Genomic DNA, 17,206 nt, shown 5'->3' on the forward strand with positions numbered 1-17,206 from the left:
GGAACCCTTGATGTAGAGCATTAAATAGTTGAGAGGGAAGGCCTTCATCTAAGGGAAAGATTCATTTTTCTGACCTGCCACTGCTTGTAGTAAAAGTAACACTTTGATAGACTTGCTGAAAATGGATTGGTTTAGTGGCGTTTTCAGTAAAATAAACCCCTCTTGGCAGCGGAAGACACTGTTGAATCTGTGGGCTTTCAAATAGCATGGGAGTTTCAATACCCAGACAAATAACACGTTAACCCTTATATTTCATCTGGAACTGAATTTCTTAGTGCATAGTCTCTGAAAAGTTCATTTGAATCGCTTAGAATGAGGAGTCAAGTATATTTTATTGTGTCAAAGGCCTTGCTAGGTAATGAAGCTCTGCTCAGTAAAACAACATCTGTGACTTTTGTTGTAGACGGCGATGTTACAGAATCTCCTTGGATATCTGGCCCTAGACAACAGCCGACGTTTCCTACTGATAAAAGTAAGTTCAATAGCTGGAGTGGTGGAAATCTTACCACTGATCACCTCACTGCTCTGCTGTTTAATACTACAGTGTTGTTTGGAGTGATAACTATGGCATTCTGTGTGAATGTAGTAACAGTAGCACCACTCCTATTGGTCCTGGACAGCTCTGTATGGCATCATTCAAAGTCTGTCAGAGCAGTCCTTTCACAAGAATTCCTACTCTTCTCTCTCACTTTTCAAAAGGAAAAAAAGGGAGAGGATGAAGCAAAGAAAGGGAGGATAGAAAAAGAAGGAAAAATGGCTTGGAGGAGAGGGAGGTGTTGCTATCGCATTTTAGACAGGCCTGTGATTTCCTCAGGACTTCTAATGATACCTTGTGTGTGACATTCTCACTTAGTGGGTCATTAAGCTCGCAACTCTCCTGCTAATCGCATCAGTCCTATTAATCCCATTTTACAGATGGAGGGAAAATGAAGCAGAGAGGTGACTTATGGTAACTGAATTGGAAAGGAACCCAGGAGTCCTGACACCTGATCTTGATCTCTGCCTCTAAGTATATCTTTACACTTTCAAGGACATAGTAACAGACAGAAGGAAACCACCAAATTAAAGGCTAACATTTACTTTACTATTGGTTCAAGCCCTTATTTCTGTCTCTCTCCCTTTCAGTCCATAGTGTGAGTTTCTTTAAAAATGTTCTCCTTTTGACTGTAGAAAATCCATTAAAACCAGTGGCACTCTTCTTTACAAAGGGTTGCAAAGAAGGGTGAGGAGCATTTCAGAGGGTGAGAAGCTTCTCCATAGAAGAAGCCTAAGCACACTAGAAATTAGAATTTAACATACCCATCAATAACTTGAGGCTTTTAGCAGTTGACTATATTACTTTCATATTTAATTAAGAATATCTTCTACTGATAGTGAATTTTCAGTCAGTCATACTGGAGTGCTACTGATGCTTAATATTGCCACAGAATTGGCTCTAGCTCTCCTTGCAGTATACTTGTAGGCTAGTAGAATCCTTAATATGTCATTGCAATCCTTTTATTGCCCAACTTGGTATCCCAGTAGGATAATCTGACTGTGAAGCACAAGGGATTGTCTAGGATTCCAATTCTGCTGAATGAAGGGTAGAGTTGTCCTTTGGTGATGTGGCTGAATAAGTATGTGTGCGTAAGAGAGAGTGAATGGCATGCTGCTGACCCGGGTCATCTAGCTAATAATGAACTTGTGGCCTAGGTTCTGCAAGAACTCATGGAGACTTGGGCCAGCAGCAGTGCAGTGAAACACTCACCAGTTGAGCAGCAGCTGTACATTAGTAAGGCCATCCTGATCTGCCTTTCCCACCTGAAGGATGTTGAAATAGACAGCCACAGACAAGGTAAGAGTTATGGAAAGGAACTATTCTAAGCCTTTGTTGTTGAAGCTTTGGGCCATAAATATTGTCCTCAGTGTCTTGGGGCCTGAGTGCAGAAGCATGTCCCTCTACCCCAGGGGCGGGCAATTATTTTGGGCAGAGGGCCCCTTACGAGTTTTGGCAAGCCATTGATGGCCACATGACAGGCAGCCAGGGGCAGATAAATATTAATTTTCTTAATTTTTTAGGGGCCCTGCAGGCCGGATAGAATGGCTTGACGGGCCGCATCTTGCCCACCCCTGCCTAACCACTTGAGTTCCTGGTTGAGTTTATGGGGTTAGTCACATGAATCAAGTTACAGTATACCTCCAGTGCCTTTTTCTTATTGATAAATTGACATAATCTCCATCCACACAAGTGTGAACATCTGTTTCCCTGGGGACAAGAAGCAGTGGTACACCTTATGCCACTGCTACTTGTCACCAGGAAACGCCTGATTCGTGCTCCCTCTGGCATGCGGCAGGTTACCCTGGGTGGAATAGGTGAGGCTGGGTCAGTAAGGGGAGCTGCAACTCCAGTGATCTTGCTGCCTGATGCCTGGCCAGCAGCCGGAGTGTGGCTCTGGCCAGCCAGGCTCTGGTTTTGGGCAGCACGCACTGCCCCCATGTGCTCCACCCTGCTTTTTTTGCACAGGTGTTTTGGGGTTTTTTTGGCCCAGGGTCAAAAAGCCCCCACACTGCTACCTTGAGGTGTGGGGAACACCTGAATATGCAGTGACGCCAATTGGTTTGTGGCACCACATACTACACAGGTGGACTTGTCTGGATGCAGCCTTAGGCTCCACCACCCGGCATGACATTTGAAGCCCAGTGTCTTCTGCCTCACGACCATCCTTGTTTCTCTTCCGTATCTCGGAGATTAGGGCCTTTTTTTTTTTTTACCTTTATTCTTCAAGGAGTTTGTTCCTAATTCTATAAATCTTTGCAATTTGGCTTTATCAGAATACAGGAGAGATGCCCACTTGTGACGCTTTCACAGACATTAGCAAGCAGGGCAGCCTGCTGGGATCATCGGATTCATTTGTCTCTCCCTACAGATCAGCATGTGACCACTATGCAGTCACAGTCAAGCTGTCCCACCAAAGCAAAGATTTTTATCTGTCTCCTCTTCCACATGCATCTATGTGGGATGTGGTCCAAGCTTTTCTTGCCCCTGTAATTCACCAAACTGATATTTACAGTTTGCCTGATCCTGTTAGAAACAAACGTTCCTCCTTTGTGGGAGCTCCTTGCATTGATGTGACACCTACCCCATTGAGCTTTAAAAATTGGTCCCGCATATCAGTGTAAGAGATTGTTACAACTTCTAGCTTTCATGGGTGTAAGTTGCTGCATTCCCTAAAACTACCATTTGCCAGGGGAATTAGGATACTGCCGCTCTGAGTGATTTACCTGACAGATTTAGTTCTAAGAGGGAAAGTAATAGAATTCTATGCTTTTATGAAATCTCTCATCTACAGATTTCATATCGCAAGCTTTTAAGCCTCTTTAAAAATAAAGTGAATGTGTACATTTACTTACAAGGTCGTGTTGGTTTTTTTTATGAGACTGTGTGGCTCAGCCCAGCACTGGAAAATCAAAAGATGATATCCTAACTTTAGTATGTGAGAACTTGCGATACAGAATAATTTCAAGATAAAGCTTTGGAGCAGCTGTGAGGAAAATGCAGCCCGTGGGCCAGATCTAGCCTGCCAAGGGATTTTATCTGGTCTGCAGCAGGTCCCTTGGCCCTGCCTAGCCCAGGTGTGGGTGACAGTCCAAGTCATGGCATGTACAGCCAGTCCCACCCCACTGCCTGGGAACCCCAGCCTGTCTTTCCCACACCCATCACCAGGGGTGCCTGATGTAGTGAGTGAATGAGGTTTCCATGGAGACTGGTTCAGGATCCCCGCAGGCAGGGCACATTCAGCTGGGTGGATGAGCAGTGTCTAGGTGCAGGATGGGTAGATGGGTCAGGGGCCAGGGCTGGGATCATACGGCAGTGGCAGTGTGGGGCCGGGGCCTGGGACAGAGCCACAGTTCGCTCCTTGCATGTCCCTGCAGTAGGTACCAGTTGCTGTTCTCAAGGACACCAGAGACAGGTTTCAAGTGCAGCCACAGAGGGCTATTCTTGCATCCCCCACTTTTGTATGCATCTGTGTGTTGTCTCTTGTCTTACCCTAAGATTGTGAGCTCTTGTTCTGGGCTTGTGCAGTGTCTGGGATCCTGGCCCATGTTTGGGGCTTGTGGGTGCAGCCACAATAAAAAGTATCTATGCACTTTCAAGGAGTCTTAGTGAGAGTTAGTTGGTTTTAAGCACTGTCCAAAATAGGGTAGTATGCAAGTGATGAAGCCAAGGAATTACATTATCCAGTAATTAATTTGCCCTGTGTTCTTTATTATATCTTGGTAAATTGTTTACTAAAGAAAAATATGTTCCAAGTCCTGAGATACATCTGTATTATTCATGGGCTTCGCTGCTTAACTCTGCATGGTCTTTTCCTGTATGAGGGTTGGGGTGGGAGGGAAAGCAACTTTTCCATGAGGAGAGGGTATGCTGCTGTAGTAAGCCCTCGCTGTCTGTTTGCATCCTTTGCCCTTGTCTGCCTGCTGTTTGGGTGATGCTAAAGATGTGCCTGCTCATCAGGAGCTGGCATGCGAGGATGCTTTGTCCATAGTGTTATGCTTTGTCCTTCTAGAGCTGTTCACATGCATGATGGAAGGGATGAAATGCCACCTGGATAGCAATTTACCACGCATTCGGTGTCTGGGAATGATTGTGGCAGAGAGCATCAGTTCCAGGATAAATACTGATGGGCCGATCCTGAAATTCCAGGTGAGATTAAAACAAAGTCTGCCCCTGCTGCCCAGGAGAGGCACAATCAAGGTGTTTGCTGTGGGTGCTGGCCTCTGCTTTCTAGCCTGGAGGAGGTATATCAACATCTTGTCAAAAAGAGAGGATATCAGTTAACAAAATGGAGGGGGTTATGGGCAGAATCCAGAACTCTGTGGTCTGACAACAGGGGTCAGGGTAGCTAGTGTGTAAAATAAAACTGCTCCTGGATTACCACCTTGCAGAGACATGTGGCATCCAATTAAGCTTCCACTGAAGTCAAGGAAAAACTTTCCTATTTAGTTCAGTGGGAGTTGATTAGAGTCATAAACCAGGTGAGCATGCAATAAGGGGGTAAGTATGTGTGTGCCTAGTTGCAAATTGATATTTTGATGGCTGACTTGAGGATATAACTCCAGTCCCCATTAATTTTAGTGCCAGCTGTGTGGATAAATATTTTACTTCCCCTGGAAAATCTCAGCTGCAGTGCTGCATTATTACTCGCTTTTATTGAATGATTTGAAGCTCATGTATCACACAGACAAAGTCCAATGAGGCAATACTATTAACAGTTGAATCCACTAGATTGCATATAGCTTAAATTGTAAATCTGCACAGGCATTTATTGTTTGATCCTTCTGCTATGTAAAAGTAGCAGGCTATTTCTGGGAGGTACTGAGCAGCCACAACTTGTATCATCTTCACCTGATATACTACCAATATATTGTGGCTATTCCATATAATAGCCTCCTCAGTGTGCATCTTATTCTGAACATCTAGTATGAAGAAGATGATGAGACCAGAGAGCTGAAGTCCCTCCTGACACAGATGTTGTCACCACCCTCTGTCATCAGTCCTCCGGATGAAGGGTAAGATCTTCCTCAGCTTCTTGTCTCTCAGAACCTTAAACAAATGAGCGCAAGTAGCAGACATTATTATTAAAGGTGATCAAATTGAGGCATAAATCTTATGCATTTTTTTATCATCTTAATGGATGGTAAACTTCAAGCAGGTGATCCTCACTCTGAAGGCAGGAGGCCCATCTTTGTTGTTAGAAAGGTCTGGGGTGAATTGCTTAATATTTTGCAACGCTATATGTTGCAGCTGGTTCTCTCTCTGCAGCCATCGTATCTCTAGTTCATAGTTCAGTTAGACACAATGTACTAGGGTTTCTTACCCTAATTGGGTAATAATAATTCTGGGTCCCCCTATCTTAAATCATACAGATCGGTGGTGCTCAACTTCCATCTTACAAGTCTGGAAATTTGGCAGAAGGGGAGTGGTAGCAACATTAATTGTTTCCAGAGCCACAGCAGTTAATGTTGTCACTGCTTCCTTGCCACCAAATTTCTGAACCCGTGGGGAGCTCCGCAGTCTGGATGACATGGCTCTGCATGGCAAATCATGCTCGCACACAGTCAGTCTGGCAGGATCCAGCACCTGGGGTTGTGCTGACATGCTGGATCACATCTTTGGACTGACCCTGTGATTGGGATCCAGCCTGGAGATGGCACTGCACCAGTCATCTAGCCCATGGGGCTGGAGAGGTTGAGCACCACTGATACAGATCTACTAAGCATGTCTGCAGGATCTTTTGTTACCTCCAGGTTGTCTGGTAACACTGTCCCCAACCCATCCATTTTCAGTTTAAATCTAGTGTGAATTTCTGCCTAGAAAGTGTAAGTAAAGTACTTTGACCTTCCATGGCATCTGCCTGAAGACATTAGAAAGTGAAGCCTCCAGCACTCCAAGTAAGGAAGTATTATTTTTTTCCATTTTATAGGTAGCAACTGAGAAACTAAGGTAAAATGACTGCCCAATATCACACAGCAAACTGTTGTTCGAGTAAGGTGTATGTATTTCGGAGAGTCAGGGTGCTAGAGATGCTTTGCATGCCCTGAGATGTCCATGTGTCTGCCTTTAAGACACATTTATTTTAGATTCAGTCTCCTGCTCTAATCTTGAACTTTTTTAGGAACTAAAGACAGTTTAGGTGGGATCTGGTGAAAGTGCATATATAGCTTTCAGGACTGCTCTTCTTCCTTGGACCTTCCTTACCAGCATCTTCCTAAGTGAACCAAGGCTGAAATGAGTCTGTTGTCTCTCCTAGCTAGTGGGAACAGGAGATGTGTTTGGTGGAGGGGCTTTGGAAAATTCAGTCTCCTGTTTATGGTCAGGAGGTACCTGAGACCTTTGTTACTCACCTTGTACCTCTGACCTTTCTCATTGCCCACAGTAGGAAGGACAGTCCATCTGCTGTGACAGAAGCTGAACTGAAACCTGGTAGGAAACCACTTGCAGCAGCCTGTGCAGTGTCAGAGGAGGGGTCAGACTCAGAGCTGGACAGGTACGTGCTGGAAGTGAACTGCTGGGGAAAGAACGAGTTCAAAGAAGGGGATAAATGATTGGTCCGGGAGAGGGCTGTTTGAAGGCCATCTGTTTTGCAAGAGTCTGTGCCCAGTAACCTGAACAGAGGAGCAAGCCCTGTTGTATTCAGTAGAGTAGGATTGTTTAAAGTATTTTAAGGGTTCATTATCACATGAGTTTGTGTAATAGTCTTGTCTGGCTTATTGCATTCATTTCATTTGGCTCATTTAGCAGTCTGTTTCTCTGCACATGGTCGTAATTCCATGGCATGCTTCAGGCCTAATGTGCTTGTTGTTTAAGTAGCCTTGCATGGTATTGCTGGATGTGCTGTGTTCTTTCAAGTTTGGTGGATACTATACTGGTGCTCTTGGCTAGCTGAGCCTCCTAAATTAGTGCACAATTATGTGGAAGTTAATCTGGGATGGTGCAGTTCCCTGTTCAGGCTAGCTTGGATTCATAGCTAGTTGATTGCTGATCTTGGTACTCGTCTACATCACAAGGGTACTGTGAGACCAACATATTTCTTTTGTAATGCACATGAGATTTCTCTTTGGAAGATGCGGTCTTGCTGCAATGCGCATGTTCAAAGTTGCCTCCAAATTTTCCATTGCTAAGAAAATAGATATGGAAGAAAAAATAGTGGTATATTCCTACTGGTATGGAATCAGTCCCTTTCACAGAGTAAATCATGGGCTCCTTAAGCAGATCGTGTGGTTCAGTTTTGTAGTGTTTCATATTCTTTAGCTTTACTTAGTAAGCACCAGCTGTCTGTGCCACCAGAGAAATTCCAGTTTACAGGTTTCCCTTTGAGTATCCACGCTTCAGAGAAGTGGGTGGTACAGTTGGAAAATACCTGCCACAGCCCCTTTTCCTCCAGCCCTGCTGGTTCTGCCAACCATGGGAACTTTCAGGAACCTAATCCCTGTGGTTGGCAAGGGAAACCTGTACTCACAGGTTTTGCAGGAGCCTGTTTTCGACCAATTTTGTCAAAGCCTTCTAGGTAAAGGGTGTTTCCAATGTTTTTTTTTTTCTGTTGAAAAACAATATTCTTCAGAGCCTGATGTGCTGATCTGTCACACAGGGCTGCTGGAATGGATATGGATATTAACAAATTAAGTGCATACCTGTGAAGCAGGCAAATATTACCCATCACCACTTTAGAAGTGGGGCACCCTGAGCTGTGGTTTGAGGAAGTAACTTGCTAAATAGTTGTTGGTGATGCAGGATCACAGGACTCCTTCCTGCACTTAACAGTTAAGTACAGACATTCAAAAAGCCTGATCCTGAATGGATTTATAGTTTCATAGTTGGTAGGGTCGAAAGGGACCTGAGCAGATCATCAAGTCTGAGCCCCTGCCATGGTAGGAAAGAGTGCTGGGGTCAAACGACCCCGGCGAGGTGTTCCAGCCTCCTTTTAAAGACCCCCAGAGTAGGAGCCAGCACCACTTCTCTTCAAAGTTGGTTCCAGATCCTAGCTGCCCTGACAGTGAAATAGCGCCTCCTGATATCTAGCCTAAATCTATCCTCTGCCAGCTTGTGACCGTTATTCTTGTCACTCCTGGTAGTGCTTGGGGGAACAGGGATACCCCCAATGCCTGCTGGTCCCCCCTGACTAGTTTGTAAATGGCCACTAGATCCCCCCCTCAGCCTTCTCTTGCGGGGTCTGAACAGGTTCAGGTCCCTTAGCCTCTCCTCGTAGGGCCTGCCCTGCTGACTCCTGATCATGCGAGTGGCCCTCCTCTGGACCCTCTCCACGTTGTCCACATCCCTCCTGAAGTGCGGTGCCCAGAACTGGACGCAGTACTCCAACTGCAGCCTGACCATTGCCACATAGAGGGGGAGGATCACCTCCTTGGACCTTCTTGAGATGCATCTGTAGATGCATGACAAGGTACGGTTGGCCTTCCTGACTGCTTCTCCACACTGTTGGCCCATGCAAAAATTCGATTTTGCAGGTTAGACTAACCTGCATAGATTGAACCAATAAGCACGTAAATAGACATGCAATTTTGGTTCTAGAAATCCAGCCGCATGCCTGCAGTGGCTCAGGCCAGATGTGGGGACGGGGGGCACTATAGCAACCCTCCCTTCCCCTGGCAGTGGCCTGAAGACTGGAGGGAAGCCGAGTTGAGGGTGGGGGGGTGTGGCCAGGCCCCAACAGGCTGCTGAGTATGATTGAGGAGAGGTTTATACCCCAGCCCTGGGAGGGGAGGGGAGAAGCAGCCCTTGCCAGGCTTTTGGGGAGGAGGGAGGTGAGGAATGTGGCCAGAGCCCAGCTCCCAACTGGCACCGACTGCTATTTGAGTGGTGAGTAGGGAGGAAAGCCAGGCAGACCCGGCTGGGGTGGGAGATGGGAGGGAGTGGGGATTAAACCCTCCCTTCCTCTCAGGCTACAGGCATCTGACCACACCCCCTGCTTCTGCCACTCAAGCAGCAAGGGGGGCACTCCGGAGCAGGGTTTCCCACCCCCTTCTCAGTCAGCTAGAACAGCGGAAGGTCTGCATGTTCCTAAACCTCTTGTGTAGTAGCTGCTTTTCTTTCCCTTTTTGGTGAGTCCTTCACTTCCCAAGTGAGTTGGGCTCCTGCTGCCTAATTGATTTATCCCAGTCCTGCTTGTTCATCAAATTGTGCGAGGCAGCTTTCTGTACAGTTTACTGCCATCCAAACCTTTGCATGTCATGTTGCCTCATGATCATTAAAGCAGAGAGCTCAGTCACTGGAGTGTAGGAGAGCTCTGTACATTGAAGGACAATGTGGCCTTGGTCTGTATGCTGTAAAATAAGCCTGCATCAGGTGCGTGGGCAGTGACAGTAAGGGATGAGCAGTTCTGTCAGTAAAACATGTGTCTGCTTTGAAACCAGAACAGCAGAGAAGACACCCTTACTCTCTGAAATGTGCAAAAACCAGACAGAAAGGAGTCTTCCCTCAGGATCATGGTTTGGAAAAGCATTGGGAATAGCACAGCCAAGCTAGACTGCAAAGGAATTGTATGCTAATGTCTAATTTCAAAATGTGCTATTTAATAGAGAGAGGTTGCTGGATGAATCTGGCTTGGCTAGTTTTAGACTGGAGTTACAGTTGCCATTGTCTACAGCAGAAATGGAAACGTTTTATTTAAAGCAAATGACTTTTTTCCATCTTGGTAGTCCAGCTGGTTACTTAATTTACCAATCACTGGTCCCAAATCCCTTCTACAGTATTTTTGCTTTAGGATCAATAAATTTTTCTTTGTGCTGCACTGTTGGCTAGTGACTGAAACAGTTAATTTCAGGCCCCTTGGCAGTACCAGAATCTCTCCCTCTCTGCAGCAGAGGGTGTGGAGGAGTTTTGATTCAAGTGGGTGGTGGTGTGAAAAATTGTTGATGGATCAAAATTGAAAAAGTCTTAAAAGCAGACTTTTGTTATGTAGTAGACCATACTTTGTGGGGCTGTGAATACTAGATCATCCTGTTATACTTCACGTTAGCTTGCAAAGGCCAGAGGACAACAAAAATCTGGCTGAAATAATAGTGTAACCAAGTGTTTCTGTGCAGAGAACTTTCCTCATCTATTCAGTTGCACTGTATTTAATTCCCCTGAAACACTTGTCTGAACCCCCACCCCAAGATGCTAAGCTCGCACTGTCGACTATTAGTCCCAAATGTCTGATTTAATTTAGGAATGATTTTTATGTTTATGGTAACAAAAATGTCTAAAATCAAAGGTGCATGTCCTGCTTTTAGGGAGTATTTAACCAGCTTTGTGTTAAGCAGCCAACCCTTGCATTGCTGGCTGAGTTCTTGGAGGTTGGATAAATCACTGTTTGGTGGAAGTATGAGAAGGGAGGAGGAATGAGTACACCCCCTTTGGACAAAGGGAAAGTGGAGGTCTAATTCTCAACTTCATTTCCATCACAGTGATGATGACTTCATCCCTTATGACATGTCTGCTGATAAGGAACTGAAGAAGACAAAAGCTCCTTTGTATATCCGGGACTGTATTGAAGGTAGGAGATTCTAGATAGTCTATTGAACCGTGGAGAGTCTACTGGAGCTTATGCTTGGTTGTTAGATTGTTTTGAGGTGGGGCTTTTTGAAGGCTGGTTTTCATGAGCAGACTCAAAGAAGTTAAGAAACATGAGAACACCAGCCACTTACTGGGTCAAATCATGGTTTCATCTAGCCCAGTAGTTTCTTACATAGTGTCAGTGTGTAGATGCTGATTGGGAGGGTGAACAGTGCATGTCCAGAACCTTCTTTCCCCTACTTTCCCACTGTAGCTTCCAGCCATTGGAGGTTTAAGAAGTACAGATTTTGAGTTGTATCCCTGTCTGCTGTGTTCAGTACCTGCTCATGGGCCTTTCCACCAAGAATTTGTCCAGCTTCCTTTTGAACTGGTTTAAGCTGTGGACCTCCACAACATTTGGTGGCAAAGAGTTCCATAGTTAGATGCCATGTGAACAAGAAGTGTCTCGAGTTAGGTTTTTATGTCCCCTAGTTCTACTATTTTAGGAGACAGTTAATAATAAAACCCTGTTTACTTTCTCTGAAGCATTTAATATTTTGTAAACCTCTATCAAGTCTCCCCTTCAAGAGTCTCTTTCTACACTGAAAAGTCCTACCCTATTTAGTCTCTTCTCTTATGGCAGCCCCTGCATACACCTGATCACCCTTGTTGCCCTTCTCTGTACCTTTTCTAGCTCTTTTATATTCATGTTGAGGTGTGGGGACCAAAACTGCATGCAGTATTCAAGGTATGGACACGCCATAGATTTATTTATAAAATGGGCATAATAATCCTTCATTATAATTCCCAACATTTTTCTTTGCCCTTTTGAGCGCTGCTGATCACTGAACTGATGTTTTTTAGCAATGTATCCACAATGATTCTAAGACTACTGTTACCACACAGGAAAGCAAAGGTAGAGCCCATCGTTGTGTAGGTATAGTTTAGATTATTTCTCCCCTCCCCTCTCTCTGCCCCTCAGCTAGGTCAAGCCAAGTGGCCACACTCTCTCCTGGTTTTCTTCTTGGTTTAGGCTGGTAAATTAGGTGACCTGGCCAGATAAAATTCCTAGGAGGAGAGGGAAAGCTCGCTCTTCTTTCCAGTGGGCATTTTGAAAGTGGTAAGCAAATGCCTAGGCTTCTGCCTGGAGATTTACTGCAAGTAAAAACATAGAAACTAGCCAGGAGTTAGGATGTATGTGTAGGCCAGTCATGTCTTAAACAGACCACTGTGCCCAACTTCTGTACAGAGGTTGTCTGTCTTGTTTGTTTTTAATTTTATTTTCCATCAGTTCTACCTGATGCTATCTTGGGATGCTTCGGGCTCAAAGAAGTACCCAGAAATATTACTGTGGGCAAAGCACCCCCAAGGTTTGCAGGGTCTCTGCCCCAGGCTCCAAAGAGCCCTACCAGAGACAAGTGCTCATGTGGTGACAGCATTACCCCAGGCTTGCGAGTGTTCTCCAGGAAGTGGGATGGCCGGCTATAGGTTCCCAAAAGAAGACTCCCAAAGCGTGGTTTTGGACCTGGCATGGTGAGCCAGGTGGCTCTGCGTAATAGCGCCCCCAACTGTGCACGCCACAAATTTCATCTGCCATCTTGCTGCAGTACTGAAGAACTTTGGGCTTAGACTTTAAACTGTGTAAGTTCCTGCATAACCCTGACTTAGTTCCTAGTGCTTTGCTTGCTGCTGGCTCTTTGTATTGGAAGAGGAGAACAGTTAGAGCAAGGAGAGTACTGTGACTGTGATCCAGCAGGTCAGGCATACTGAATTCTCAGGTCTGGCATCAGTGACATCTTTCTCCTAGGGAACAGAGAGAAAGGGAGGAATTGATATTCTTGGAACAGAAGGTTTCAGGTAGTTGGCAAAGCTAAGTGGTTGTTTTTGTCACCTTTAGTCCTAACTGGACCTGAAGACATGGACAAATGGGAGGCCACGATGAGGGTTCTGGAGACCTTGATTCAAAGGAATACAGCTGCTACACAAGAGGTAAAACCACATGGGCTGAGAATTACCATGGGCTAAACTACATGGGCTAAGACTGTGTTCACAGTGCTACTATCTCTCCCTTTGGAAGTTAGGCATAACCCAGCTCACTGAAAGAGTGACTGATTAGGCTGAGTTGACCTGTTCAGAACTTGTGTCCAAGAATTGCCTCTGAGTACGGAGATGATACAGAGCAAGAGAAAGACCTGGATCAATAGCAGCAAAGCAGTTGGTTCTTTTTTCCTCTCGTTTTGGGTTTCTTTTATTTTGGGTTCGTCTCACAGTTGGAATGGAGAGAGTGGGCAGGCAGTGTCTCCAGATAGCTCCTAGCTGGGGAAGGCATTTGAAATTGCCTGCCTTGCTCTAGGTTGAGGTGCCTGTAAGGTAACCATGAAGCTAAAGTAAGTGCATCTCCAAGGATCAGAAGACAAAATGTTTGTACCCAGCACTCCCTCAGACTTATTCTTTCTGCTCTGACTCCACAAGTGCTGGTCCCTTGTCCAGGGTGTCTGGGTGGGACTGTTCAAGTTGCAGACCCTGTTTGGGAAGAGAGAATAAGGGGCACTGATGTGAGGTCTTCAGTGGGGACTGAACACAGAAGTTTCAGTGCCAAAAGCATAAGCCTTTACCTACTGAGCCGGAAGCATAACACCATTAAACTAGGAACAGTTTTAGTTTCTTATCCTCTTGTCAGCCATCTATTAGGTAGCATGTATTGTCCACTTGATTCATGGGTTACAGTCTTCACTGAGATCCTTCTGAAAGCCCTGCGGAAAAAAATCTAATTCAAGAAGTAAACTCAAGCATTTTTTTGATGCTTCAAGCAGTCCTATCTCAATGATAGCCTTGTTTGTCCTGCCCTCTGCTGCATATAATAGACTGAAGTCTGATTCTCTGGCCCTGCATTTCCTATTGTATCCCTATGATAAGAGAGGCAGCCAAGATGGAGAGCATCGATCTGGATAGCAATTTGTGAACCCTCTGAGGGGAGAGCCAGCAGCCCAGCATATGGACCTCTCTTTTCTTGTGCTTTGTGCAGGTGAGTGTGGAGCTGGCAAAAGTGCTGCTGCACCTGGAGGAGAAGACCTACATTGATGACTTTGTGGAACTCCGTCAGAAAGCCCTAGTGACTGTCACCATCACAGATCCAATACCAGTGAGTCCCTGTGCTACTGCTTCCCTCCATGATAAGTATGGGCTCAAGGACTTGAGTGGTAGCCTTTTGGTAGGAAGGAGGCTGAGTTTATGCAGCGAGCTCCTGCTCGTCGCCCCGCCGTGTGCGTGTGTGTGTGTGTGTGTGTGCGTGCGTGTGTGCGCACGCGCGCACGCACGCGCACACACACACACAGTTGGGCCACGCCCTGGAGCATCTGCCAAGGCATGATGGGGGGAAATTCCAGTAAAGAAGCTCCAGGCCAAAGCTGTGGAGGATACAAAATGATTGTACAGAACAAGGGTCAGCAGCTCATGGCTCAGAAGCCAGATCTGACCTATGAAAAGGTCTGATCTCCCAGAGGGGATTGGTGGCACAGAGCTGTGATGCATTACTCATCCACCCCACAGCGGACTGCAAAGTGTTTTGAGACCCTTGCCTGTGGAATGGCAAAGTCCTGTTGTTTCTTTAGTCTCCTTTGGAAGGGTCTGGAGGTAGGAACCCCTGAATTTCTTCTGGAGGGTCCTGATTTGTTACTAGCAGGATTTCTCCTCATATGGGTAGGGCCATTGGGGGAAGGTTCCTCCCAGGTCCTGGTTCATGCTGCTGTTCCCTGGTTCTGTGCAGGTGGCACAGTATCTTACCTCCCAGTTCTACTCCATGAACTACAGCCTCCGCCAGCGCATGGACATTCTGGATGTAAGTGGCACACATCTCTTCCTTCCTTTTTTATTCTCAAGAGACCTACACTCTTGTGCAACTGCCTGTTGTACCAAAACCCTGTATCCATAAGCATGGGTAATTTCTAATTTTAAAAGAGACTGGGTTGAGCGAGGTTTGAGCAGAAAGTGGGGAATGGCCATCACTTTCAACTCTTAGCACTGCTGTACATTATTCTTTATGGTATGTGGTGGACTAGCAAGAGGCATAATGCAGAGCAAGGGGGCAGTGACTTGTCTGTGGTTGATGGGGAGTCTCCTACAATCCCTAAGGCATGTTTACTGTGTCTACTTAACTTCTTAAGAAGCAAGTCCTTCCCACAGGCTGCCACAACATGAGACTAACTACCTAGGAAAGAAACCATTGTCTTGTTTCAAGGGGGAGTGTCTCAGCTAAATGCTCCCTGAAGCCTTCGTATAATAGGCCATTGATCACATTAAATGTGTAAGGTCAGTTATTTCACCCCAGTATTCTTGGGTCTTATGTGCCGGTGCCATCCCCTCAGAATCTCAGGTGCAGGTGACTGTCACTCTCAATTCCTTCTTAAGAGGGGTCAAAAAAAGAAGCTTTGTTCTGTGTATCTAGGTTCTGGCCTTGGCAGCTCAGGAACTCTCTCGACCCAAAGCTCCTGGTAAAAACAAACCCTCCAGCATCCAGACTCCCTGCATCCAGATCCTCCCCGGAAGTGACAGTTCCAAAGATTGGAGAAAGATTGTGGATGAGAGGATCAAAAGTAAGACCCGGAGATTTGCAAAGGTGAGACCAGGTTACTTGACAGTGGAAATGTAATAATGTCTCATGCCACTACAGCTACAAAAGGGGAATCTAGGAATTGTCACAAACCTATCTAAGAACTTGGGTTCAATGCAGTGTCAGCAAATGTTGGGTAACTTAATTATGTGGGACCTGAATCTGTGGAAACAATCTGCCTATGTTGGGAAAGGACTGTATCTTGAAGTCTCTGTCCTGCACTGTTTTCATTCTGCAGTTGCTGCTCTCAGATTTGTCCTCTGCCTTTGCATCCCAACTCCCCTTCCTCTAATCCTGTACTAGCATCCAGCTGCCTTTATTCTATTAGCCCTAAGTTCCCACTTATGCCTTGCATGGAAAGAAGTGAAGTAATTGTCTAGTCCCCTGCAAAACTGTACTAAATCTCATGTTGGGAGGTGCTTTCCTGTATTTCTGGCCCCACTGTCCTTTGTGTGCTGATATTCCTTGCCTCCTGTTCCCCTCCCTATATCATAGGACTGGGTACACACTGTGTCCATAGGGAAGAGAAGTGTTCTAAAATGGACAGCTGACTCTGGTGAATTAGAATATAGGGTAGGTAGGCTGTTGGCCCATTGTAGGTCTGTCAGCTAGACATGAGTCTGGGGGGGGGTTGGTGAGTAATGGAGATGTATCAGGAAGACAACTGATGCTTTAGTGACAAAAAATGCTGTTGTGATCCTTTCCCATCCCTGCCAGCAGTGGACAAGTAGGACAACAAAGCCCCTTACTCCTCTAGCTGTGTTCTCCCTTTCAATTTTTTTTTCTTTTGGGCAGGGCCAGTCTCAAGTGGAGCTTGTTTGTGCCCCAAATAAATTCAGTTCTGTGGCTGGGCACTTCTTCTTCCCCCTGATTCAGAATTTTGACAGGTGAGTGTGTTGAGCTCCTTGTGACCAAGGTATTTCCATAAAATGACAGTGAAACATGGATGTGAGAACAAAGAAAAAGCATCACCTTGTTATTTTTATTGAATAAACTGTGGCAGAGAGGTTTGATGACAGTCCCATGGCCTAATAGGCTGTCAGTGCCTGAGTCAGGCATCGAATTCTGGAGTGCTGTGTCCTCACTCCCTGCTCTCGCCCTTGGATTAGATCAAGCTTTTACTTCCTGCAGGATGTTGGAATTAGTAGCTCTTGGCCTCTCCAACCTATTTTCTTACTCATAGATTGAAAGAGGAAAACAACCTTTTCCACACCAGCATCTTTAATTTTTATCCACCTGGTCTGAGGAAGTTTAAAGCCAGGCCTTATACATGGTGTGTGGAGGACCAGCACCAGGACACTCTGAAAACACAAGAATAAACTGATGAAGGCCAATTTAAGGCCAAATCTCAGCTGGGCCGAAAAATAAAAAGCAGGTGAAGGTGGGAAGAGGTGAATTAGAGATGAAAGACTTGGTGTGAGAAAAGGAGCAGGATGAACACAAGTAACATATTGCACAGCTTTGCTTTTATGATGAGGCAGTGCTCCGAATGCTTAGGAGATAGGAAGTGCCAGCTTCTGACAGCAGCTGATTTGCTGTGTGGCCTAGGCTAACTCATTTAGCCT

The 17,206-nt window shown here is 45.7% G+C and overlaps 1 protein-coding gene across 5 annotated transcripts in view; it reads left to right on the forward strand.

The window, feature by feature from the left end:
- TELO2 (telomere maintenance 2) overlaps positions 1–17,206 on the forward strand; it is a 34,048-nt gene that overhangs the window by 4,726 nt on the left and 12,116 nt on the right. For 4 of the 5 annotated variants that reach the window (XM_019493037.2, XM_059716197.1, XM_059716198.1 and 1 more), the window contains 11 exons: positions 404–472; positions 1,693–1,834; positions 4,548–4,684; positions 5,462–5,550; positions 6,918–7,028; positions 10,945–11,033; positions 12,930–13,021; positions 14,058–14,174; positions 14,799–14,870; positions 15,477–15,647; positions 16,437–16,528. In XM_019493037.2, coding sequence (XP_019348582.2) covers positions 404–472; positions 1,693–1,834; positions 4,548–4,684; positions 5,462–5,550; positions 6,918–7,028; positions 10,945–11,033; positions 12,930–13,021; positions 14,058–14,174; positions 14,799–14,870; positions 15,477–15,647; positions 16,437–16,528 — 1,181 coding nt within the window. The remainder of the gene's footprint in view (positions 1–403; positions 473–1,692; positions 1,835–4,547; positions 4,685–5,461; positions 5,551–6,917; positions 7,029–10,944; positions 11,034–12,929; positions 13,022–14,057; positions 14,175–14,798; positions 14,871–15,476; positions 15,648–16,436; positions 16,529–17,206) is intronic. The other variant, XM_059716196.1, reaches the window with a different exon arrangement.

Source organism: Alligator mississippiensis, chromosome 13 (genome assembly GCF_030867095.1).
Source record: "Alligator mississippiensis isolate rAllMis1 chromosome 13, rAllMis1, whole genome shotgun sequence".
Classification (NCBI taxonomy): domain Eukaryota; kingdom Metazoa; phylum Chordata; order Crocodylia; family Alligatoridae; genus Alligator; species Alligator mississippiensis.